Source organism: Natator depressus, chromosome 7, assembly GCF_965152275.1.
Source record: "Natator depressus isolate rNatDep1 chromosome 7, rNatDep2.hap1, whole genome shotgun sequence".
Taxonomy (NCBI): domain Eukaryota; kingdom Metazoa; phylum Chordata; order Testudines; family Cheloniidae; genus Natator; species Natator depressus.
In genome coordinates this window covers 20066285-20094096 of record NC_134240.1, presented here as the reverse complement: position 1 = coordinate 20094096, position 27812 = coordinate 20066285, and the positions used below count along the sequence as shown (strand labels likewise).

General features: G+C 42.9%; 1 protein-coding gene across 5 annotated transcripts in view; it reads right to left on the bottom strand.

Annotated features, from left to right (window-relative positions):
- GRIP2 (glutamate receptor interacting protein 2) overlaps positions 1 to 27812 on the bottom strand; it is a 478986-nt gene that overhangs the window by 104364 nt on the left and 346810 nt on the right. Inside the window, exon 1 of one of the 5 annotated variants that reach the window (XM_074957608.1) lies at positions 20575 to 21070. The exons of the other annotated variants lie outside the window; for them this stretch is intronic. Coding sequence (XP_074813709.1) covers positions 20575 to 20614 — 40 coding nt within the window. The 5' untranslated portion in view covers positions 20615 to 21070. Of the gene's footprint in view, positions 1 to 20574; positions 21071 to 27812 lie in introns of those variants that run through there. 5 annotated transcript variants of the gene reach the window in all.

Genomic DNA, 27812 nt, shown 5'->3' with positions numbered 1-27812 from the left:
AGGGGGCTGCGTTGTGCTCTTAGTTACATCCGTGCTACCTTGCCGAGTTCAGTGGGGTTGTCGGAGCAGAATTCAGCCAGTCTTGCCTGCTCAGATGTATACATATAAAGTACACATCGAAAAAATTCAACTTGCATGTCCCCTGAATTCTAGGAGACACTTATAGGGAACAATGTGAATTTAAGGTTGGTAATTAAAAAAGGGGGCAGCATTAAAATCATACTGCAGAGCCTTTTTACACGTACAGTATTTCTGAGAAAGAGTGCGCTGCCCACATAATACAAGTGCTCCTGAGAGTAAACAAAGTTTTAGCTCCTGTGCTAAATTTTCAGAGTGCTAGGAGGGGTTCAGCCAAGTACGGTAAAGCAATCTCAAGGAAACCTGAATTCCTTAATTCACATGTAGTGTAGAAGATATTAACCCTTGGATAGGGCAGAAAACAGACCCCTTCATCCTAGTTCTCTTGTAGGCCTCACCCCACTATGTACATATCTCAGATCAATACATAGTTTGGTACAACTGGCAACCTCTGCACCAGAAAGACCCAACAAGAGAGTAACAAGCCATGTTGAAGAAGCTCACACTGCAACTGGCTCAACACAGCCCGGTGGCACTTTTACATGTACCAGATTCACCCCCAAGTGAAAAGACTGGTTAGGAAGGTAGTACAAGCCCAGAGAATGAAATGAAGAACCAGTATGAGAGATTAGGTTGCGCCAGGTCTGTAGCTGAGATTTATGCTAGTCCAGGTGTCCTGTGAATCGATCTTGATGTGGGGGAAGATACACAAGATAAAATGAAACAACAAAAAACACATACTTAGATACAATGACATTTAATAAAGGTCTGAATAAGAGATACAGGCGGGGTCGGGGGAAGAAGAGAACAGATAAATATAAAAACAAACAAACGAAAGTGGATGCCATCAGCCCTAGGATGAAAAATCAAATGAATTATGAGGAGCAGTTGTCAAGGCTGTCTGAGATACTGTTTGTTATTGTGCTGATCTTATCATTGCTACGCTATGTCTGCAACAGAGTCATGAAAATTAGGGCATTTAGGAGATCCAAGACAGTCCTGCCCAACAACAGCCTAATGCCTGGTACATATGTATGTAACACCATATAATGATTGGTTACTGGGGGTTGCTCAGGGGAGCTGGGATATTGATATCTTGTACCTATAGGGTATGGTGGGGGTGGGGGGAGAGGAAAATAAAAAACAGGACCAAAGGATCTGTTTTGGAAAGCAAAGGCTAAGTAGGAATTAAAATGTATCATTGCAACACAAGAGGTCAGAACTGGGAATTCACCACCAGTCCTTTGAGATGAGGTGCCCGATAGCTTCAAAAACAACCAGCCCCACCTACCAGTTTGGTCTGCAATAAGCCCAGTTAGAATTTGGTTATCAGGCTACTGTGGTTACAATAGATTGGAGCAATCCCCAGTTTTAGCCTCCAACTCCAATCCACTTTGCAGCCAAAAAAGGGTTTGAAATATTTTGAGATTACCGACAGTGAAGGCAGACATCTAGTACTGCACACTGGAGTTGTGTGGGAAGACGTTCAATGCAGGAGGTTGCAAATCAGTTGCTTTAATAGGATTTGGACTGGATTTTGATGCTATGAGCTTAAAACAGTGAGAGCGGGAACAGGGAAGAGGCTTCAGAATGGCATTAACAACAACAACAACAACAAAAAAAAAACCAGAAAAAGAAGTTCCTCTGCTCCATTTAGGACCGTTTCTAGCTTTTTAGTGTCTCTGTGAAGCTTCACTAAACCTTACTAAGATTTAATGCCCAAACTGTGATTTTTCCCACCAGCATTCAGCTAGGTAGTGATATTGCAAATAGTAAATACTGAATTGCTGGATTTGATTATTCATGTAGGGGGTAAAAGCCATTATGTATGAATATATACAGATGTTACCATTTTGCAACTGATCTAAACATAGGTCAATTTTAGACTTTGGCACACAAACCATCCACTATGCAATGGCCCACGTATGCAGCTGGGATCCTATGTGAGGAAGAATCATAGGGGCTGCTTATAATTAGATGAGCAAAGAACCAGGGCACATGCTTTATTCTCAAGCAAATGGCCCCTTTAAAAAGAAAGGGGTGTGGTGGGAGAATCAAAAGAGATGGGGAATGGCAGAGTGAGATGTAGTAACATACAAGTTAACACAATTTGAATTTTTGAGGCTAGATGTTATTAGATGAATGCCAAGATTCTGCTCAGTATTGTACATGGCCCCTCCCAGAGTTTACCACATCCAGGTGAGAGTCACCTATATCCTTGGATTTGTGTTGTGCTGCTCCCATGACGCAAAGCAGCTACAAAGAGAACACAGCTTACCCTTTGTACTGGGCTTATAGCGGCTTTACACAAAAATGGTGTAAAGCAGCCAGAGCCGACTGGTGAATCCAGCCTGTGCAAAATATTCCTAACAAAATCAAGTGAAACAAATCTAGTGTTCTGACATTGGCTAAAGTCAGAACACATTACTTAAAAAGACACGATGGTTTTGAGAGCCTTCCATGTGAACACAGGTGCAGACTGCAGCAAACGTGGACAGGCCTGTGATTTGGGGTTGAAATGCTACTGTCTGCTGGTTTGCAGGACTGTCACCATATTGATCAAGTTTGCTTTGAGATTCTGGGTCCATGTAAAGTCTGCAACCCAACAGTCCCCATCACACAAAATGAAGGCTAGAGCAAAGGCACATGGTTGGGTATGAGGAGGTGGGGGTGGAGGGAGATTTTGGGAAACCACTAAATTCTACATATTTATAGTCCAGACTAAAACATTTGGCCTCTACATTTCCTTTCCTCCTTTCAATACCTCTTCATCGTCTTGAGTATCTGCCACAAAGGAAACCTTTCATCAGAGACAACAACTTCTCTCCTGCAGTTTGCTTCCATGGATGATGGCTCACTTCTGAATACAGAGTGCAGACTCAGGAGGTTGATTTCAGCAAAACCATCTCCTCAAAAAAGTGTATCCTGGTCCCCCACACACACTCAAAAAGAGCTTATTAATATTCTGAATTTCTCAAAGGGAATTTTCTATATAAATTCAAAGAGCTCTACAAAGGTGGGTAACTGCTAACTAGCTCCATTTTACGGATGTGGGAAACTGAAGAACCGATGGGTGACATGACTTGCCCAAGGTTACGCAATATTTCTGTGGCAGAGGATGAGAGTTTGGTTCCACTTCATAACTTCCCTTGTTTTACTATAATCAGGCATATAGCGAGTTGTGGCACCAATTCAGAAATTTCTTGGAGGGAAGAGAATGGGGAAATGCTGATCCTGCCCCACCAACCCCAGCAGGGACCCTGCTTGGGTCCCACCTCATGCCCTATCCCATCCACCCCACAGGAAGGCTGGGTCTCCTTCAGCCAGGAAGTCTCCCCTCTCTTCCACCAGGGCATGAGCTGGTACCACCAGGAGTCAAGCTCTCAGCAGACTTCCCTGCACTCTGCCATACAGGAACGAACTCTCCACATACCAGGTCGCAATGCTACTCGATAAGTTTGGCCAGGCCACCCCTCCATCTGTACAGAGGTGTAGCTGAGCCAAATTTCTGTGGTGCTGCCACCATGCAGCTGGGGCAAAAATCTGGATTACTCCAGCAGCAGCTGTTAAAGCTCTTTTGGGGGAGGGGGCAACCCCCTCGCTCCAAACTGTCACCAGTGATAGCCAGCCCGTAGAATCAGGTGAGGATCCTGGGCCTTGATTCAAACACTTCTGAACTCAGAAAAATCCAGATTTGAACTTTGGCATTTGAGTGCATCTCTCTTTGAAAGAGGTACACATGGGCACAGACATACTGTCCCTGGCTTAAAACATCCCTATAAACTTCCAATGCTGTGATGTCAGGCACTAGACCAGAGGTCCCCAAACTGTGGGACGTGTGCCCCTAGGGGGCACGGAGGAACATTAGGGGGGAGTAATGGGCCCAGGCCAGCACCCATGGTGGGGCGGGGAGGGAGCGCCACCCAGCCCCACCTCACCTCCAGCTCTGCTCCCGCCCCCACACCCAGCCCTGCACCTGGTCCCATCTCCAGCACAGCTCTGCGTCTGGCTGCAGACCTATCTGCAGCTCTGCTCCTGGCTCCTGCCCCCAGCCTTGGCCCCTGGCCACAGCTCCGTTCCTGGCCCCAGACCCACCCCCAGCTGCGGCCTTGGCCCCCTTACCACTGTCCGTGTCCCCCCCTCCCAGAGCCATGGTCCTGCTCCTGCCCAGGAGGACATGACCCTGAAAAGTTTGGGGACCACTGCACTAGACAAACCAAAGCAACCCAGGAGATACAGCAGTTAGAGAGGGATTTAAGAGTCAGGTAATAAGAGACCTGATTGATGTCACTGAAGTGAGAGGGGAGATATTGCTGGACCACATGCTGAATAGTGCCATCGAGTGAGACCGAGGGCTGCAGTATCAGAGAGAAGCTGCAACAGAGGATGCTAAGATGGTATGGGCATGTATGACAGATGAAAGAAGGGAATCCTGTTAGGGAGGAATTTGAGATTAGAGTTAAATGAAAACAATGAGGAGTCCGGTGGCACCTTAAAGACTAACAGATTTATTTGGGCATAAGCTTTCCTGGGTAAAAAACCCACTTCTTCAGATGCACAGAGTGAAAATTACACATACAGGCATAAATATATATTGGCACATGAAGAGAAGCGAGTTACCTTACAAGTGGAGAACCAATGTTGAAGGCCAATTCAGTCAGGGTGGATGTAGTCCACTCCCAGTAATTGATGAGGTGGTGTCAATACCAAGAGAGGGAAAATTGCTTTTGTAGTGAGCCAGCCACTCCCAGTCCCTATTCAAGCCCAAATTGAGTTAAACAGTGTATGGAAGGGTGGAGTGGACCAGCGAGTGGAAATGGAGTAAACAGTGGACCAGCAAGCCTGGAAAAAGACTGATCTGGCAACCTGACCACAGCCGCTGGGAAAAAGGGAAGAAGAGGTAATAAAGGCCCCGATGAAGAAAGCAATCTACCAAAAACCAAAGGGAACAATCCACAATCCTCCATAAACTCATCAGCACTCATGTCCACAGTTATGCTACTTTCCAGTTTAATATGGCTTCTTCCCTTTAACATTTCAGAGTACACAGGTTAAGAAAGATTGCACAGTTTAATGCAGGCTTCCCTATTAAATCTTACAAAGTGCAAGAAAGAGTACTCAAAAGGGGGGGAAAAGTAGTATCTAAGATACCAGAATGCCTCACCCTATAACTCAGTTTAAACGTGTGTTTAAAAAACAGATTCTCACAATAGACATTGATAGCTCCACAGAGCTATGGGGATCTGGACAGTAGACAGAGCTGGGAGCCACCTGGGCCAGGGCCCAACCACTTGTCATACAACAGCAGCTCCACTCGGCAGCGTAACCTACAGTAGAACCTCAGAGTTCTGAACACCGCGGGAATGGAGGCTGTTCGTAACTCTGAAATGTTCATAACTCTGAATAAAACAATATGGCTGTTCTTTCAAAAGTTTACAAGTGAACAGTGACTTAATACAGCTTTGAAACTTTACTATGCAGAAGAAAAATGCTCCTTTTAGCCATCTTAATTTAAGTGAAACAAGCACAGAAACCGTTTCCTTACCTTGTCAATTTTTTTTTTTTTAGTAGTTTACGTTTCACACAGTACTGTACAGTATTTGCTCTTTTTTTGGTCATCTCTGCTGGATTGCGTACATCCGGTTCCAAATGAGGTGTTTGGTTGACTGGTCAGTTTGTAACTGAGGTTCGACTGTACCGCCTATCTTCTGGAAATACAGACCTAGCCCATCTGTTTTTTTGGTATCCTGCTTCCGTTTGGCTCTTTTAAAAAAAAAACTTAGTTGCTTATGAAATGTCCCATTTGGGGCTCTATAGGCTTAGACTAGATGATGAGTGGTGACAAATTAAAGAGAAACTCAGCTGCAACTAAAGACTCCAATGTTTTGAGGAGAGGAGACAGATGATATACTTTTACCATTCTAGAAGACACACCATTAAGGGTAATGCTTCAGATTATGGTTCCCAAATATGCACTTAATTTAGATTCAACAAGATACTTACATGTTAATAAAAATTACAAACAGTGAGTTCCATCGAGTGTGTAATAGATGCACATGTCTCTCACAGTGTGTGAAGGTAATCGTAAAATTAACTACTAAAGCTGTGTTATTACATCCAAAATTCTAAGCATCCTACGGAACATCATGTAAACACATCATCCTGATACACATGCTGGGTGGAGTCACACAAAACTACGTAGGTATCTGTGTGTAATATTTGAATGTCTCACAAGATGGATAAAAATAGATCATTTATTTGAAAAAAAAATAAAAATCAGATTGTTATTTAAATTTTTTTTTTAAAAAAGAACCTGTTTAAAATGAAATTTCAATTTATACAAAATACGTTAAGGCCTAAAACTATAATCTCTTAAAATATTTAAATAAAGAATGAGGAATCCATGAGCCTCTATCAAAAACTTGGCGTTAAAAGCTACTTTTCTATGTAAAAAAGAATCTATGGAAAAAGTTCGCTTTTGAGGTTAAGTTTATATATATAAGCCCTTGTGCCCAGCAGCACAGCCCCTTGTTCCCCTTAGGATCAAGCCCTTAATACAGTACATGACCTATTGTGCTTATAAGCATTATTATATATATGGCACAAATAGGTCATATACTATATTAAGGGCTTGATACTGGGGGGATCCAGGAGTTATGCTACTGGGTACAAGAGACTGGCAAAGTCATCACAGGCATTGGAATCCAGCCCCCAAGTCCAAGAGACGCTATACTGGATGAGACCAAAAGATATTTGGCTAGATGGACCAGTCTTCGGACAGTGACTGGTGCCAGAAGCTTCTGGCAGTCAGGTTTAGTGACACTCAGAGCACAGAGTTGCGTCCCACGCCATCTTGGTTAATAGCCACTGATGGACCTATCCTCCTTGAACTTATCTAATTATTTTTTGAGCCCAGTTATACTTTTGGCCTTCACAACAGCCCCTCGCAATGGAGTTCTACAGGTTGATTGTGTGAAGTAGTATTTTCTTACATTTGTTTTAAACCTGCTGCCTATTAATTTCATCAGGTGATTCCTGGTTCTTGTGCTATATAAAGGGGTAAATAACAGTTCCTTGTTCACTTTCTCCACATGATTTTGTAGCTCTCTATCATATCCTCTTTATCTGTCTCCAAGATGAACAGTCCCAGTCTTTTTAATCTTTCCTCATATGGAAGCTATTCCACACCCCTAAATCATTTTTCTTGCCCTTCTCTGTATTTTTTTTCCCATTTCTTATATATATATATTTTGAGATGGGATGACCAGAACTGTACACGACATTCACAGTGTGAGCATACCCTGAATTTATAGAGAGGCATTATGATATTTTCTATCCCTTTCTTAATGATTCCTAACATGGTGTTAGCTTTTTTGACTACTGCTGCCCACTGAACAAATGTTTTCGCAGAACTCTCACAAAGTAGATGAACTCTCATAGCCAAAGCAGTCAGTGTCGAACTAAAGAGAAATGTGGACAATATGCCAAATATCCTGAAACCTATTTCCATAGCCTTGGAGAAACTGCAGAAAGATCGCTGCTCTATTGCTGGTGTTGTTGAAATTTGGAAAGACTTTCAAGTGACATCAAAGAAAGAAATACCCAACAACAAAGTTAAATGGCAGGCAGCGAAGAAGTGGATGGATCAAGCACCTACTCCACCTCATTTTCTTGCCAATATTCTCAACCTGAAGTACGAGCATAGATGCCTAACTACTGCTATGATATGGGCATCTAATAAGTACCCATCAGTCTTGCCAACCATAATAAATTGCAGGGCTGGAGGTGAATTATTTAAGCAGTACCTATTTGCTGATGTTTTAAAGAAAGTCACACCACTGATCTGGTGGAAGTCACCAGCTAAGCACCTATAATCAGACTTTACTGAAGTGCTAGACCAGCTTCCGACAGTAGTAGACTCTTCGGATTGAAGTTAAGAAATTGATTGGGAGAGTTTGAGACAGTCTGTACCTTTATGCTCATTTTTACAAAACTATGATACATTTTGGACAAAGTATGCCTTGTGAGGTGTATTTTGAAAACCGTAATTTGCTGATCATTATTGGCCTGGTAAAATGTGCGAGGCAAAATTGTATGTAAAGTTACAAGATTCTACTGTATGACTTTACTGAGACATGCTCCAAGTTTAGACAAGCATGCACAAATCAGTTCCTCAGAGACACAAGGCAAACTGATGCCTCAACCAAATGTCAACAAAATCAAATGAACTATCACCTGATTAAGCCACCATTCTTTGGCAGGAGAAAGGGTGAGAGTGGAAAATGTACATCTTGGCCGTGGAACAGCTGCGGGTTCCCGTGTAGACAGACAAGCTATGTTGCCTGAACCCTATCCGGAGATGATTCTCAAAGAGGAGGAAAAGATATAAAAATAAGGGACAGAGGCCCCAAATCACTTCTCTTCCCTCATCTCTACTCACGGCATCAACAAAATTTGAAAGACAAAAGCAGCATCATTGCACTGGGGGAGGGTCCCTGGCTGAAAGAAATCCAGTTAGACTGTTATAAACATGTGGTAAGAAACCTTCTTGCTTTAAATTCACTTAGATTGTTAAATTAGGTATTAATTTGCATATTACCTTTTATTTCTTTGTAACCAATTCTGACTTTTATGCCTCATTACTAAGGCTACAATTCTATCATGGAGGTTGCAGAAGTCACAGAATCTGCGACTTCCAGAGACCTCCGAGACTTCAGCCTGCGGCAGCTGGGACCAACTGGGCCCTCTGGAGTGCCGAGCAGCTCCCAGCCACCCTGGGGTCCCCTGGAGCTCTGAGCAGCTCCCGGCTACCCCAGGTGGTGGGGGAACCCTGCAGCTGAGCTCCCCCATTTTGTCAAATTTTTTATTAAAAGTCACCAACAGGTCATGGGCATCCATGAATTTTTCTTTATTGACTGTGACCTGTCCATGACTTTTACTAAAAATATCCGTGACAAAATCTTAGCCTTACTCATTACTTGTAATGATTTAAAATCTTTCTGTAGTTAATAAATTTTATTGTTGTATCTAAGCCAGTGTGTTTGGACTGAAGTGCTTGGGAAAAGACATTTGAGAAAACAGGGTTTGTGTATATTATTTTCTATTAATGAAATGACAGACTTTCTATGAGCTTGTTCAGAAGAAAAGAGCTGGGCAGTGCAAGATGCACATTTTGGTGGACGAGTCTGGGACTAGGAATTTGCTGGTGTCACTCTCCAATATAATTCAGGAGTGGCTGGCTAAGAGCACTCCTACAACTCAGCTGGGAGTAATTTATATGCTGGAAGCTGCATGGGAGCAAGCCAGGAGCGGTTGCTCTTACAGCAAAGTAGTGTAAAAGGCACCCCAGGTTTGCAGAATTGAGAGACATAGCTTTTCAACAGTCCAGATTGTACCCTGGGTAATGTCACAAAGTTAAAGCAGGAAAACTTGTCTCTCTCTTTCAGTCTATGAATAAAAACCAGAAGGGAGGGGATGAAAACTACTAGTTTTAAAAGTTTGAAGGACAGTTTAAGTAATTTATGAGACTGTAGTCTCCTTTTCAAGAGACTTCGGTGAGTAGGAACTTAAACTCCAGTCACTTTCACATAGATATATTTGAAAATTCTCTCAGGATGACCAGAAATCAGTTTAATTCACTGAGTACAGTTAATTCTTCTATTCCTTTAATAAATCATTTAGCTAAAAAAAGATATATGTTTTGATAAGAGAAGTTTATATAGCCAAAACATTTAAGGTTTCAGAGTAGCAGCCGTGTTAGTCTGTAACCGCAAAAAGAAAAGGAGTACTTGTGGCACCTTAGAGACTAACAAATTTATTTGAGCATAAGCTTTCGTGAGCTACAGCTCACTTCATCGGATGCATGCAGTAGAAAATACAGTGGGGAGATTTTATATACACAGAAAACATGAAACAATGGGTGTTACCATACACACTGTAACAAGAGTGATCAGGTAAGGTGAGCTATTACCAGCAGGAGAGCGGGGGGGGAGGGGGGGAAGAGCAGGGAGGAGGAACCTTTTGTAGGGAGAATCAAGGTGGGCCATTTCCAGCAGTTGACAAGAACGTGTGAGGAACAGCGGGGGGGAGGGGGAGAATAAACATGGGGAAATAGTTTTACTTTGTGTAATGACACATCCACTCCCAGTCTTTATTCAAGCCTAAATCAATTGTATTCAGTTTGCAAATTAATTCCAATTCAGCAGTCTCTCGTTCGAGTCTGTTTTTGAAATTTTTTTGTTGAAGAATTGCCACTTTTAGGTCTGTAATCGAGTGACCAAAGAGATTGAAGTGTTCTCCGACTGGTTTTTGAATGTTATAATGCTTGAGGTCTGATTTGTGTCCATTTATTCTTTTACATAGAGACTGTCCAGTCTGGCCAATGTACATGGCAGAGGGGCACTGCTGGCACTTGATGGCATATATCACATTGGTAGATGCACACGTGAACGAGCCTCTGATAGTGTGGCTGATGTGATTAGGCCCTATGATGGTGTCCCCTGAATAGATATGTGGACACAGTTGGCAACGGGCTTTGTTGCAAGGATAGGTTCCTGGGTTAGTGGTTGTGTTGTGTGGTGTGTGGTTGCTGGTGAGTATTTGCTTCAGGTTGGGGGGCTGTTTGTAAGCAAGGACTGGCCTGTCTCCCAAGATCTGTGAGAGTGATGGGTCGTCCTTCAGGATAGGTTGTAGATCCTTGATGATGCGTTGGAGAGGTTTTAGTTGGGGGCTGAAGGTGATGGCTAGTGGCGTTCTGTTATTTTCTTTGTTGGGCCTTTCCTGTAGTACGTAACTTCTGGGTACTCGTCTGGCTCTGTCCATCTGTTTCTTCACTTCAGCAGGTGGGTATTGTAGTTGTAAGAACGCTTGAGCATCCGATGAAGTGAGCTGTAGCTCACGAAAGCTCATGCTCAAATAAATTTGTTAGTCTCTAAGGTGCCACAAGTACTCCTTTTCTTTTTGCGAGAACATTTAAGGTGGCTTTGCTTAATAAAATAAATCGTAGATGCTGTTGTGTGTTTTAATTAAATTCCAGTTACCATCCTAATGCAGCTTGACACAAGCCATAAGCAAAAAGTTAATTATCTGGCCAATAAGCAATATAGCATTCATCATTTCCTAAACTTTACTAAAAATGTACAATTAATAAGAATTTGAAATATGAAGCTATACAATTGCTTATATAAATGTATATATTTATAGCGTACCCTCCTTAGTAGCAAAAAGATGTACCAAATCTAGTGTAAAGGCTCTATTTAGTTATAAAATGAAAACATGTTGATTTACATCAACCAATGAGAATGCACCTTTCTTTGGAAAAGAACTGAAGTACAAATGGGAAAGTTGAGTAAAAGATTAAAATCGGGGCTTTCCACTTGATTTAAATAAATGATTTACATCGCTGATTTAAATTGCCATGATTGGTGTCTGTCTCATCAACATGAAAGAGAGAGATCCCTATTACTGGTACAATCCGGATTTCTTCGGATAACATCACCCCAGCCTTAGATAGCGCCTGAGCACATCAGAAAGCAGACACTGCTAACAAGCTTTTCTTACATGACTTGTCTCTGCTCACCATCTAAATGGAACCTAAATCTGGTGCCACGTACACCACTCACTTCAGTGGAATTGTTCTCCATTTACATCAGTGACAGAGGAGCAAAATCAGGCCCTGTGAACATTAGATACAACAGATCTGTTCAATCATTAAATACACATGATTGCTTATAAAATGCAACGTCACATAAATCTGCTAGGAGCTAATTGCCTATTATAGCTCACGGTTCTGCCAGAGTCAGCACGGAACGATAAAGTGACTTTTTAAAAGGAGAGAAAGCAAGTAGAGCAACTGCTGTTAGCCTGAGCTTGCAGGGCTTGACAAGCTTTATTCTCCAATTTCGACCGAGGTAAGTGCTTCTATTACCCCTCCAGTTAATTGTCAGGATCCCTCTGCCAAGCTCCCTTCAATTTTAAGGTAAGATCATAGGGGCAAAATGGAAGAGAGGGATTTTTTTTTTTTAAATTCACCTAATTTCTTCACACCTCCCGTGCCATTACTGCAGCTATTTCAGTTGTAAACACCTGCAATACAGTCACAAGACCGGATTGAGTAACCTGACGATGACAGAGACTGACATGCTCAGTATTTCAACTTCAATGCAGGGAACTTAAGGGAAGGAGGTGAGAACGGGCTGGTGCCAGCCAATGTCTTATGTGGTTTTTAAAAACCAACCAACCAACAACACACATTTTTTTAATTAGGCCAGAGTGGCTGGAAAAAAGGATGGAACAAAACAAGATAAACATGGGATGATATGGAATAGTGAGCAGTATACCTGAAGAAAAAAGTTTGCCAGTTAAGACTAGTTCTAGCTAAGGTTTACCAGGTCATGGCTTTACAAGAGCACTATTTAGGAGACAGATGTCTCTTCCTGTGACTCAGGACTAGAACATCCCCAGCTCTTCAGATCCACTTGTGGAGGAGGTGGTCCCTATACGCATGGAAAGGGGGCTCATGAAACCATCTCCCCATCCCCATATCCAGCAAGCCCTTGCCACGCAGTCTAGATGAGAGGGCAGAGATTAGGCAATTCTTCGTTCTTCCACAGAATTTGTCTGGAAGAACCAACGTAACACAGGCTGGGGCTGCACTATTGTCTATGTAGTCCCACAGGCATCCTAAGGGACGGGTATGGGGAGAAAACAATGGGGGTTAGAGCCAGGATGGATAGGCCTGGCCCTCCTGGGATCTGCCAAGTTTGGGAGCATGGCTCCCACATTTTTCCGGGGGAGATACCGCAAGGAAATCCTCCTGGAGAGTCCCATCCTAAAATTTCCCTCTGGTAGCTTTTAATGCAGGAGGGGATGATTTGGCTGCCTGACTGGAGTTTCTAGGTGCTACTGCAATATGAACAGGGAAGAACAATATACCGTGGGAAGGAATGTGTGTTCTGAAGAGGACAGGAAACACCAGGGCCAGCAGCTTGAAGTAGGACATTTGGTCAGGAACAGCGATTGACAGGAGTTATTATATAATTGCATATTCATCAGGGTTTGGGGGGGCCACAAAACTTGCAACATTCCAAAAAGAGATGGGTGGTGAACATCATACCAGCAAGATGGTTTAAGCAGTGGAACAAGGAAGGGGAGGAAAGTTAGTTAAGAGAAATGGAGCAGGAACCTGAAGGAAGAGTAGTAATAGTCATTTTAAATGGGGTTATTTTTAGCAGGTAAGGGGTCTTTCATAAGACGACTCAGGAATATTCAGCAGTTTTTACAGGGAGGATATCGACCAGAGGGTTGTGGAAAGAATAATCTGTACAGGAAGGGCACATGCGTGTGTGCGCACACACACACACAGTTCTAATGGAGCAAGGTACTGCCTCCCACAACAAGACCCTTATACCTCACATTTTAATATCCCAAATGTCTCCCACACGATTTCCATTATTCTTTTCTCCAGACTGAATTGGCTCTTAATGTTGTCTCATTTGAATATATAGAATGGTGGTAATTATATACACAATTTCAGACTGGGTACCTGCTGTGAAGAAAATGGACAATTCTTCTGCGTTTACTGGTGTCATTTCATGAACTTGCACAACAAGAACTGGATCAGTTGCAAGGCATGATTAAGTGGGATCATCTTCATGAGGCTAAATAGCTTTCACACGGCCATTTTGGGAACTGATATGCAAAGCAAATTAATGTGATTTAAGAAAAAATTATATTCCACCCTTTCATGGTTTCCAGGTGTAGGGACCAATTTGCTTCATAGCAATTTTCATTTCTGGTCTCTTTTTCCAAAACCCTGCATCTGCCAACTATGCTGGCATCTACTGCAGTTAGGAAACAAATTTCTCTGCAAAGCAAATTCTTCCAGGATGAATTGAGTGAAGGCAGAGCTCATAATTGCACATTACTGCAAACATTTCTGATAAAAACTGGAGAGATATTTTTATCCACATCTCCAGCTGAAAATTGCTGGGAAAGATGCCTTTGAAAAGCCTTCATCTCCAAGCATATAATTACCAGGTCCTTGAACAAAACCACATGACCAACAGGAAAAAAACCCATTCTTATTAAAATAATAAAAAAAAATTGGGGATGGCTGTTGGTGGGGATGGAGAGGAAGGCTATTATCCTAACTCCTATATGATTTTACATGTCTCTAGGTAAAGTTATGCAAGTGAATTTTCAAATCACAAGTTGAAAGGAAAGCTGAAAAAGAAGTTATCAGTTTTGAAGTTGAGAACATTCATGTTAGTTAATAATGGTGATAAAAATATTAATGTATTAGGAAGTGAAGAATAAAAATGACACACACACACAAATAGAACAAACCAATCAGAAACAGGCTGTCCATTATCTGTAGTTGGGAAGAGGGACTCAGCCTAGAACCAGGATTTTCACACATACCAGATGAGCCGTCTGCTCTTAAGCAACGGAACCACCTCCAGGTGAGGTGAGTTTACAGTAAAGAAAAACTAGGAGCCCCCATCCTGTAAAGACAGAAGTTCATGCATTACCCAATGGGACTACATGCATTTATAAAGTTAGGCACGGAGTGCTTGCCGAAAGGGACTTTAAACATTTTTAACTACTCTCTTGCAGTGCAGTGATCGCTGATTTCTTTACAACAGGGTGAACTGGCTCCTTTCAGTCGACCAACCCCCACCCCCAAAACAGCTGGATACAAAACCAAAAAACCACATTTAACATGTGGCATCCTGGCTGGAATAGCATCTCCTGTGACATCTTAGTCAAAAGGAAGCCTGAGCACATATGAAAGGTGTACTTTTACTAGTTTGACAGCAACGTGAAAACTGGTATTTAGAAATTGGACTCTGGCATTTATTGAACTGTTGACCTTGCAAAATAAGGATTCCATTAGTAATGCCAAGTAGTGTCAATGGGGTTAATGACAATGACCCTGCACTGGAACACCATCATTGCGATGCTGGACTTACACAGCAATGGAATGCAGATGAGCCCAGAGACAGTCTGACAACAGGGGCTGCTGGGCACACAGAGTAAAAGGGCAAAAAAAGAAATTTAGGCCACTGGCCACCCTGTTTGGTAGCCCTGTGCAAACTGGTGGGAAAGTTTTCCTAACATTCTCCTCCTCCCCCAAACACGCACACTTTTTTGTTCTTTTGCCAGTTTTCACACCCCTGAAATTTCACTCCTTTGCATGTTTTCTATGGTGGAGGGAAAAAAAAGTTTCAATAGAAATGGGCTATTTTTGCAAGAAAGCTAGAGACCAATTGCACTTTGTAGACAAAGTCCTTCAGATTTAGCAAAGAATGACTTAGTGATACTGGACAAAGCCGAATGTCTGGTTGCAGGCCCATCAGAAGGTTCGAAGCACAGTGGTCTGTTTATTTGGCATTATTGAGTTAGCAACTAAGACATTTAATCTGTTAAATTAAATTTAGATTTGATCTCGTCTTCCTCTTTTGTCACTTAACAAGCGGTTAAACTGAGTTAACATCCCTCAAAAATAAAAGCTACATTTGATAATACCACCTGGAAAAATCCAAACAAAATAACATGACTTCTTCTAGAAAATGCAAGGATTCCCTCCGAGCCCTCATGGGTATCTAATACAAACTAGAGACCAAATGATCTCAGCACATTGCACATCCGATATGCCAGTTCCTTAACTGCCAAGGCTCAGCGGCTTCCCGGTTAATAGGGCTAAGCAACATTGTTTCCATGGCTGACTGTTTAACAATAGAGACTGCTGCACTGACTATACAAAACTGACAGGTTTCAGAGTAGCAGCCGTGTTAGTCTGTATTTGCAAAAAGAAAAGGAGTACTCGTGGCACCTTAGAGACTAACCAATTTGAGTTATAAAATTTCCTCACTGTACTTTCCACTTTATGCATCCGATGAAGTGAGCTGTAGCTCATGAAAGCTTATGCTCAAATAAATTGGTTAGTCTCTAAGGTGCCACAAGTCCTCCTGTTCTTTATACAAAACTGTAAAGTTAACTGTCAATGCTATGCTAAAGTGAAGAAAAATTAGGGTTAGGGCCTGAGTAGGTCAGGGGATTTGTAACAGACTGTAGAGCTCGTCACTTCTAGGCCATCAGTCACTGCTCAGCCTGGGTTAGAAGAGACTCAAAATCATTATACCACATAAGGGGTGTTCAGTGGCCTGTATGAAGCCACTTGGTGGTCTCTGTAAAGCTCTCACACCAAAAGCCACCATCATAATGGACACCATTGCTGGCAGCTTCAGCAGAGAGGCCAAAGACTTATTGGTCATGAAGAATGAAATCCTAGCCCAGCCCTAGAAGTCTCTACAGATGGGGTCTGAGGTGCATTGGTTGGGGATAGCATGGAGAAAGCTTCCACTACCACTATTTCCTGTGGATGGAGGACTGCAGGGATATCCATCCAACACTTTTCACTAGCACTAGAAATAAAATTCCTAATTATGGGGGGGGGGAGGAGAGAGAGAGAGAGACAGACAAACAGAGACAGACACTCTAAAGAGGAACGTCATGCCAGTCCAGATTTTCTCCTCACCATGATTTTCTCAGCAAATCAGGCTTAAACTGAATTTTTCTGTCAATGCTGCAAACATCACTACCTGGCGTGTGGAAAAAAAAAAAAAAAAGTCAAGCTGAGATCTTTTCAACTTGTAAACCCTCTTCACTGGTAGAGAATCTGCAGTCAAAGCTCAGCTGGCTATTTTGATCAGAATTCAAAAAGGCAGAACAGAACTTAGCTCCTTCTCCCACTGCTGTCCTGGTTCTGTGATGGGACAGTAGTAAAAATCTGGGATTCATCTTTAAAATGAGACTCAAAAGACACATGGGGCCAAATACTGCCCTTATAAACTGCGCAACCTATTTGACCTCAAGTGGGTTGCCAGAGGTAAAACAAAGGCAGAATTTGACTCAAAGAACCCACACAGTGAGTAGAAAACTGGTTTTAAATAGGCTGCTTCCAATTCTCACTGCAGATTCATCTTGTGGTGTCCAAGCAAGAAGTGCAAAGGCATTTTTACTGAAGCATCTCAGGTGCCTTATCTGCCCTCAAAACAAAAATGCTTCAGAGGGTCCCCACCCTGCAGTCATGATAATGAGGACCCTGCATGAAGTGCAGACCCATGTTTCTTTCAGTGGGGCTCCACCAGGATGAAGTCCCAGCTTTTTATTATTAACAACCCCCTCTCCACCGCCACCTCCCCAAAACCCTACCTAAAAGCAGCACAAAGATATCCAAACCTGGTGACATTTTTCGCCACTGTATATGGAAAAAAACAGCCAAAGATTTCTCTCTCCTACCTAACACATTTAAAAAAAAAAATTACACACACTAGCCAGATGCCTTACATTGCAAACATAAACCCTGTGTGCATATCACTTGCTAAATATATAAAACTGCAAATTCTCCATCAGGGCTTCCACTGTGATCGGGAGAGAAGCTCATTCAAATAAACAACAATTGACTCAAACTTCCCCCTAAATTTTAAAACAACCCCCCCATCTTGCAAGTCAGATTATCTTTAAAAAATGGTTCTCGGCTGCTTTGCATTTTCTGTTGCCAGCTGGGACTGTAAGTTCCAAGAAAATATCATGACAATGGACTACTCAGACTTTCTACCATGACCAGGGGCCACCAAAAATCAGGAGTGGTTGGCCCAAGGGGTCTGGAGACACATCTGAACTTTTGGGTTCTCCAAAGTAAGCCATTGGACTTTGATATTTCCCCGTCACTTTTAAACTCCAAGTAGAGTGACTCATACAAAAATCACTTGAAAAAAAATGGAAACAATGATTTTAATGCATTCATCTCATTCTCCAGCCACCAAGGAGATTTCCAAAAAGAGAGACAGATGAAATATTTTTAGAGGAGGAAAAAAAAAAAACACAATAAGAATCACATTTCGTTTTGCGTGTTCAAGGAAGAACTACTTAAAAAAACCCTGCAATTAAAATATTGACCAGACATTAAAGATCCATAGAACGCTACTTTGTGTACATCAGTCTAAAAGAGGGGTCTGAAGAGAATGGAGGACGGCAGGGCTGGGAGACAAAACAATCAGCTGTCTTTCCCTTCTCCTTTGTGATATAGTGAGTCTAGTTCTGGTAAATGAGACCACAGCTCTGCTATAGAATTCACAGAACAGTGAATTCCAGGGCAATGGAAGTGTAAGCTTGGCCCTAGTCACTCAGTGAAGTGCCCCACCTGCAATCTGAAAGGGGCACCTCTAGCATAGAGAGAAATTCTGATTTTAAGCTACTGTAACACGTGCACTCAACGTGGTGCTCTGTCCCCTTCTGGTGACGGGATCCAATATTGAGGTTGATAAGCCTCCTGCAGCCTTATCCAAGAGCATTGGGCCTTTTCTCAAACAGTGGAGACTCATGGTTTGAGATCCAGAGGTCTGATGTTTGATCCCCACTACCAATGACCCACTTAGGAGTGTCACGTTACACCATTAAAGGGTACCAACTCTCAGGGAGGGGTCTACTTAAAATCACAAAATCACATTTTTCACAGGTTGGTCACAGCATAAATAGCAAAATTTCGCAGATATGTCCACACAGTACACACACACACACACACACACACACACACAAGTATTGCACTGTATTACTGTTACACTTGTAAGTCACCCTGGATTAAGATTCTCAAAAGGGGTTCTTAAACTTTTTTTGCTGGGATCCCCTTTGCAAATATTTCAGGCTGTGACAACACCGTCTCTACCATGCTACCCTTACCTCTGCACTGTTGCTGGCATCAGCACTGCCTTCAGAGTGGGTGACCTGCCAGCAGCCACCGCTCTCTGGCCGCCCAGCTCTGAAGGCGGCACAGAAGTAGAATGTGGCAATACCACCATCATCCTACAATAGGCTTGCGACCCCCAGTGTGGGTTGGGACCTCCAGTTTGAGAAATGCGGTGTACTTTTGTAAAAGAACACAAGACCAGATTTCACTGGGGAGACCAGATTTCATGGTCCATTATGCGTTTTTCATGACCGTGAATTTGGTAGGACCCTAGTCACAGGTGGCACAGTCTGAGGAACTGGGGTGAGACTCACCAACATTTCATATAAACTACAGGACATCTGCCCACTGGTAACCACTCCGCATCACTAGATATCAACCAGTGGCGGTGAAAAGTCCTATATCCCATACCAATTCCCAGAGCCAATCAGGGTCCTACCAAGAAGTCTCTTCATGTAGTGCCTGCATCCATGGCCTGTTACAGCAGCTTCTCTCTGCCTAGAGAGAGATGATACTTCAATGGTTCAATCAGCTTGAAAAATGGACATCTTAACTTACTGAGAGGCAGTAAGTGGATATCGGCATCTAACCACCATTAATGTTATTAGGCATCACTTAAGCCGGGTAAACTGACTTATGCCAGCTTCATTTTATCCTTTTATGGAGATCTAACGAGTGTATGTTATAGATTTTGGAATGGAAGGGGAGGAAGAAGGTAGCATAGTTTTTTCAAATCGATTGACCTGGGTTCATTCATTCAGCCAGCTCAGGAGGTGGGGAGGAGTGCATCCCCTACTAGATTGCTTCAAGCAATGCAGATTTATTTGGAATCCAAAATAACCTCTCTTTCTCCAGGCTCTGATGTTTTCGCTTTCACGGGGGGGGGGGGGGGGAGCAAACTTCATGCAGTATTGTACATGAAAACTACAAGCAGGGCTGTGGCATGCAACGACCAAAGTGCTCCAACATTTTAACCACACTCACACTTTCAGGACCACCCCATTTTGAAGGGCCTGGTGCCAGGCTTCTATATCCAGAGCCTCATCCTCAAATCAATCATTTAAAAGGTGCCCTTAAAGCCTTCATCTCTGCACAGGACTATGGGAGATAAAGGAGGCCTGTTTGATCCGTATTAGTAGTTTACAGCCCTGTATGTCCAAACAGGGGTTTATCATCATCATCATCTTAGATTGGCAATTTTCTAGTGTGAGCCAAGATCATTATGGTAGGCACTGTAACAGTAGATTAGACCGGTGATACAGATTGGTGTCAGGGATCCAACTCTACTCAGCAGGGTCCATTACTAACACACACCCCGCTTTGTACTCTCAGCTTTTATACACCTTGATCTTTAAAGTAATAACAAAAGAGAACAAGAAAGTACGGAGTTACATGAAGCCTCCATAAAATGTCATTTCCATAAAAATGGTCACAGAAGAGCAAATATAATATTTTGGGTGTCTTAAGAGCACACCCTACACCAGCCCGCATTTAGGCAGATACAGGATAAGAGGAGAAGCAGAGCGGTATGTACAGTGCTCTCCAATTGTTACAGGGAGAAATTCTTTTCAGAGGAGCAGAGGAACATTTTACAAATCAAAGCAATTAAGTCAGAGTAAAAACCAAGCTCTTCTGAAACACTCCAGTAAGGTGGGCATACATTGGTTACTGGGTTTGGACAGCAGTTAAAAGAAATCAAGTGAAACGAAAGTAAACTGGTGGGGGGAAAAGACAGGCTCACTCACCGAAGTCTGACTGCAAATCCTTTTTCAGTCCACAAAGCATGTTTGCTATTCTCTATCAAAGCATTCACCTAATTGCAATACCAGCTTCTTTCGGTCTCTCCCCTGGCTGTACTGGAATCACTTCACAGCAAGCTCACTTTCAGTCTGTCTCCCACCACAGGGCAGGGTTACAATGCACACTATGCTCCTCCACTTAAAGGGAACAAAGTCCTATTGACTCCACTTTATGAAGACTCCCAGCAAATGCTGCACTCCCTTTAACAAAATTCTAAACAGGGCTAGTTAGAACGAGAATCTCAAGATCCAGTCTGGTTTGACAAGACCAAAACCAAACCAGAGGCTAAAGGATCTTTAGCTGTTCTTAAAAATCCAGCAATAGATCGGTCAGACTGGCCACTCGGCATTTGTGGAGCACAAGTTATAAATGCAGTGATTAAAATGAACAGCTGGTTGAAGGAGCAGTGACAGCTGAGCACTGGCTGGCTGGCAGATGCAGCAAACATGAAGCACACACTTCATTCCCAGCAATAGTCCAACTTGAACCATGCTGGTTGAGAGCAGCCATCATTCCACATGGGCAGCGTCCTTGCCCTTTGCACAAAACCTTTTGTCCCGAATTCGCAAAAATCCTGGAGATGGTGAAGCTCCTGCCCTGGAGGAGATTCCTTTCTGTGCCTCCAGGACTTTACTGTGCATGAGCCCAGTTGCAGAAGTTGGACGGCAGCTAAACCTTATGGAAATCTCCAAGTTGCAGCAGCATTTCCGAGCATGGGAACAGACTGAGGCTGCAGTACTGCTCGACAGGCTTGCCTTTCCCCCACCCCCTTTGGCAAACGCTTAGAGAGCTTCCAGCACCTTTCAAGGCAATGTCAAGCTGCTGTCAAAGCATTCTGCTCTCTCCCCAAAACAGAGTGCAAGAGAGAATGAAGCTGCAATTCTATATCCTGCCTACAGCATTTTCTGAAAACTCAATTTAACCCCTTCTTGGAAGGGCAGACTGGCATTGCTCAGTTTAACTCTCTCTGGAGAGGAGAGAGGGGTTTTTATTTTTTGTTTTTGGCTTTGGTCCCAAGTGCGCCAAGGGACAGAACAGATCTGAAAGATCGGTGTTTTGCCCAAACCCCACATATGTCCTGGGAATGGAGAAAGGGCAAAAGGAACATAAGCTCTCCGATACTTACAGGAAGAATAACAATGTCTGCAATTTGAGTAGGCAGGATACAAGATAATATGGTGATCAAGTCTCGTGCTTAGGGTATAAACTGATCAACGGCAGGCAATGTTACCCTCTGCTATAGGAGGCTTGGTGTGTTGCACTGAAGCATCGGACACTAGTCACTGGACAAGAAATTGTCGTAACGGACCAATATTCCTGCAAACTGCTTCCTTCCATTATTAAACCAGGAGCCCCACACCCTGTCCTGCGAGACTGACTCTGTGTTCCTTCACCACTTTCTTCTAACGCTGAACAAAGACTGTGCGGTGCAGTCAGAACTTCTCCCATTCCATGTCCCACACCTAAGGTCCTGTCTACACTGGAAGAGCTCTTGCTGGGATAGCTATCTTGGCAGACACAGCTTGAGAGTGCTTTTGGCGGCATAGCTCAGGACTAGGGCCCTACCAAATTCACAGTCCATTTTGGTCAATTTCACAGTCATCGGATTTTAAAAATTGTAAATTTCATTATTTCAGCAGCTTAAATCTGAAATTTCACAGTGTTGTAATTGTAGGGGTCCTGATCCAAAAAGGAGTTTTTTGAGGGGGGTTCACAAGGTTATTGTAGGGGAGGGGGTTGCAGTACTGCTACCCTTACTTCTGCGCTGCTGCTGGTGACCGCGTGCCTTCAGAGCTGGGTGGCTGGAGAGCGGCGGCTGCTGGCTGGGAGCCCGGCTCTGAAGGCAGAACCACCGCCAGCAGCAGCACGAAGTAAAGGTGGCATGGTATGGTATTTCCACCCTTACTTCTGCGCTACTGCTGGCAGGGCACTGTCTTCAGAATTGGGTGCCTGGCTAGCAGCCACTGCTCTCCAGCTGCCCAGCTCTGGAGGCAGAGCAGAAGTAAGGGTGGCAATACTGCGACCCCCCCCCTAAAATAACCTTGAGACTCTCCTGCAGTTTCCTTTTGGGTCAGGATCCCCAATCTGAGAAACTCTGGTCTGTGAAATCTGTTTAGTGTAGGGTAAAAGCACACACAAGACCAGATTTCACGGGGTGAGACCAGATTTCACGGTCCGTGATGCATTTTTCATGGCCATGAATTTGATAAGGCCGTACTCATGACTTATACTAGTTCTCCAGACTAAATAAGTCATATCAGCAAGAGGTTTCTTGTGGTGGTGGTTTTGTTGTTGTTTTGCTGGTATAACTGCATCTACACTAGAATTTTTGCTAGGATAACAATGTCATAACCAATGTTGTACCGGCAAAAAAGTTTCTAGCGTAGACCTGGCCTAAATATTTAAGATCTCTGTGGGCTTAGCAGTGGCGTGTGGACAAGTGGGTTTCACAGAGGGAAGCCTAAACTTTCTGCTGGGATTGAAGTGCAGCAACATCTTTATCGTGGCATGAAGGCAGCTGTTTTGTGCTCAGATGCCTTACACAAAAGATTTATAATTAGTAAAACACACACACACACACAATATTTTGGTCCACAATTTGTGTGGGTATTTTTTTTAAAGTTCTATTTGACAATAGATGTAGTTAGTAATTGAGCTGAAGTTTGTAATTAAAAATCTTTTCATACGGCTATTAATGTTTTTGCAGTGGAGAAACGGTCTTTAAAAATGTGCTATACTTGAAGCTTTCTTTTTAAGAAACAAATATAATTAGAAGCTGATAATTTGAGGAAGGTTGCAATGAAATGGACATTAAATCTACAATAGATTGCTTTTAAAAAGTATAAATTCCCTGATATGTTTACTGCCGCCATCAAAATGATCAGCTGTTGAAAAAAGGACAATCATAGAGGACGTGGGAGGAGGGTAGATGAAAGAATGAAGATGTTTACTCTATGGATACTGGCCAATGCATATAAACACTATGCCTACTTGAAATTGTTGCCGGCAATATTTAATAGTGGAAGTGAACAGCCTGAATCTCTTCCAAACAATAATAATTTTTTTAAAAAGTACACCACAGATGTGGAGACCAATTATGCAGCCGAAAAAAGTAAAATATCTTCATGTTGTCAGGTATGGTTACCAGAAACGTTAGTATGAGGCATCAATCTCAACTGTGGCTGGATGAACCAAACCAATAGTAAGGAGAGCTTTGACTTGTGATAATCTACACATCCTCTACCTCTTGACACTAACTTTGATTGAAGCGTCCTGAATTAAATAGCTAACCAACAATACTCCTATACTGATGTATGTATAGACGTGCCTATCTTTAAAAAAAAAAAAGAAAAAAAAAAAGAAAGGTTCTTGCTGAAAACTAGATGCCAATTAGGATATTTTAGCTAGACAGAAATAAAAGTGAATTGAATACTAAATGAAATACCAAAAACCTTTCACATGAAATTCTGCATTCTTAGCACTCCCAAAACTTCCACTAACTTTTGTGAAAATGTTGGATGTGCAAAGAATGCAAGATCAGGCCCCACATCTTATTTCAAATGCTAAACTGAAGACAGCACAACTTCAAGATAGCTTCGTCACAAAACCAGATTCCATGGTCCACAGTAAAACACATTTCCCAGTCTAGCTTCTTGAGAATTACACGCTATTACACCTGGATGAAAGCCAGTTGAAAGGCCATTAAGTCTAAGTAAAAGAGAGATTTTTTTCTCAGAGAGAGAGGTGGTCCCTAGAGAAATCACTCACCAGCCATCTGTTTAAAATTTAGTTTGCACTAACTATTGGCCAACAGCAACCAGGAATATCTAAATTTGCATATATTCACACAGAAACATAAAAACTCTTAAGTTTATACCTGCCATTTCTTGTCTTCCCACCTTTGAAATGTTGCAGCCAATCACTGAGCACCATCTAGTCTAATGTAAAGTTCACTAAATACAGAATACACTTTACACAAACAACACAGCTGGGGGTAGAAGCGGGCAGAGAAGCAGCTTATTCAAAACATTGATGTGGTCCACTGCTTCACTGTTGTGAAGAACAGAAGTTTGCTGCCCCATGCTGATCCAACCGCCCTTCCCCGCTCCAATCCTATAGCAATGATCCAAACCCTGTATGACGTTACAGCAGAATATTGTAATGGTCTATCAAGGAAAAAATACACAAGTTTGGAAAAATGTAAAAATATCTTATGTCACTCTATAGTAGCATATCCCAGGAGATTCTCCAAAGACAGCTACATTGCTGCTGTCCAATAAACGGCAAGGAGAAATAAACACTTATTGCATAGGAGACACAGAACCTGACCACATATGAACTCATATTAACCCAATGAAATGCTTGGGTTAGGACTGGTTCATAAGAAAATGATCCAGAAACTTCCAGCTAAAAAGATGAGGTTCAAGGGAGTTTGGGTGACCTCCCCCCCCATCCTTGTTTTCCCATTTACATAATGTGGCTCTATGGTTTCACCTGGGACTAGAGTTCCAAAATTGCCACTTCTTGTCTCTGTCATGCTAGAAGTATAAGAAATACTGGAAGTCTCAGAAGAAAGCCAGTTAATTGTGAGACTTTCCAACCCAGTTTTGCATAATAAAGAGGTTCAGACAGTTTAGATAATGAATCCCAACCTCGCCCAGTTTGCCCACCTCTCCCTGTATATTATTAACAGGAGTTCCTAGCTGGTTACCTAACCAGCCACCACCTACTGTAATTACTCCATTCTATTGCCACAGAAACCACACTTAGCTAGCTGTGCTTATTTAAAATAGCTGAACACCTATGGGTCAGATTCAGACCTGTTAATGGGGAGAGCAGATGCAATCTGGCTTTACATAGCTAAAACTCTGCAACACACAACCACTAATTTTCTTTTCATGAGCAAAAAACCTTGATCTTTAAAGATGCCTTGTATCCAAGAAACCTAGACACAGAGCCAGAGGACAAGCATTTCTGTATTGCTCTATTGATTATGAGCAAATTCCACCAGCTAGTCTTAAAAGTGATTTTATTATCAATAAATGGACACTGCATGATAAATTGACCCATCTAATAGGCAGTTAGGGCCCTTGCTTCACAAAGACGTACAGGCTGTTAGAGCACCAAAAGGGAGAGTATTTTAAGGGGCTGCTTTCTAAGACCCCAATCTATTTTCCTCATCATTAAAAGGGAAATAAAAACTATAACTATACATTTTTCCTCCTTAAACAACAACAGTCACATCTATCGTTGCCCAATAGCAACAGCCATGTCTGTGGGTGGGAGCAAGAAGGGAACTGAAGAGGGGATGCCTCCCAGGAGTGTGATTGATGGGGAAAAACGGGAAGTGCTGCAGTGATCCCTAAATCTGACACTGGCTCTTGGAAGTTCGAGGATTATGCATTTCACATGTCTGCCAACTAGGCTGGAATGCACATTAAGATAATAGATTCTTATTCAACACCAATCCTTCCTTACATTACGGTAAGTGGAAGATCAAATTTTAATAAAAACAAAAACACGCCCCCCATCTCCACACACACACACACAGACACACTCAGAAGCCATAGGCCATTTGGAGTTACAATGTTCCTGCTGAATTCAAACACAGGCTGCACTAATCAAATGGGGGCAGAAGTGGCTTTCCTCTTTCACATGCATAACTTTACCCGGGGAAATTGTGTGTGAGGTGCATTTAAGCAAATAGAGGATAGAATTCATCCTGGGACAAACTCCACTGGCCTCCTGGGGTTTACACCACCAGGTATGGAAGTACCAGCCCGGCTTCCCCTAGTTGATCTTGCATTCAAGTCATAACGCTCAACTTGCGATAGCTCACTTTTTGGGCACCCTGCCCCTTTTAATGCCCTCCTGTGGGCCCCATAAGAACTGCATGCCGGCTTTCACATGGACAAAAACACCCACTGCCTGGGGCTGGTTTAACAGCACACAGTTCTTAATCTTCAGGGTCCCAAAATAAAGCCCAGCACCACACAAAGGTCCATACTTCGCTCTGGTGTCTTCTCTCACAGCCAAAGCTGCTCTTCTTCTGTCCCAGTGTGGTCTCACAACCTGTCCTCCTGGCTCTTCCTATCTGGAGCTGAGCCTTCTGGCACTAGCCTGTGGGCCCCCAAATGTCTATACCCCCAAATTCCATCCAGGTTACCCACAAAAGTCTCCTGTTCCTGGGCTGCTTGGTGTCACAACTCCTTCGGTCTCAGGATCTTCCCTGCAGGAGTTCTTCACACTCCTTATAGTCTCGCTACACTTTTCTAAGCAACCCCCATGCCTGCTGCTCTTCATAGGGCAATCACCCTCATCTCTCCCAGGTGCGACTCATTGTGTAATCAGGGCTGGCTAGCCCCAGTCATCCAGCAGTGAGCCACCCTGTTACAGAGAGACAAGGTAAGGAAGAGAGTCAAGCTTTTGAGTCTCTCTCACAACAGAACTTGGTCCAATAAAAGATATTACCTCACCCACCTTTTCTCTCATATCCTAGGACCAACAGGGCTACACCACCACAGCATATCCTGTTAGAGACATTCAACTTTAAATGGACCAATTTAAAAAACAAAAAACCAACCACCAAGAATGTTCTCACGGAGTACTCTTACATAAAACAGCCTAATTTATCGTCAAACATTTTCATCGTTTTTTCCTCCTGGTTCCCTTGCTGAAGTTTAGACATGTCTTTTGGGTGGACTGAAGAGCACGACCACCAAATGTGTTCAGGCCCACCTCTCTCCATCCCCTTGCCTTCCTCTCTATGCACTCGCCTGCCTGCTGGCTCTGCAAGTTCAGCTTTGGTGCTGCCATTCCTGGAAAACGTTCCCTTGCAGGGCATGGAGAAAAAAAGGGAGCATGAGTACACCCTCCAGAGCAGGGCGAGAGTGAAGTCATCAGGCAAATGAATGAGATAGGAAGCGCAACTGCCCATCAGCAAAATAATGGAGTGGGACTATGTGAAACTGTCAAGTGGGCATGGTAACCAAACCAGAAAACAGAAAAGCTTTCTCTCCCCACAGTTGCTGTCAATTATAGTGATCTTGTGGTCACTTTTAACAATATGAGTAAACTTTTTCAGGTAGAAAACGTGCTTTTAATTAGAAATGAACATTTATAAAACAGTCATGGCAGAGGCGGAGTAGTTTTTTGTACATGTGTGCCCCACTATTAAAGAGGA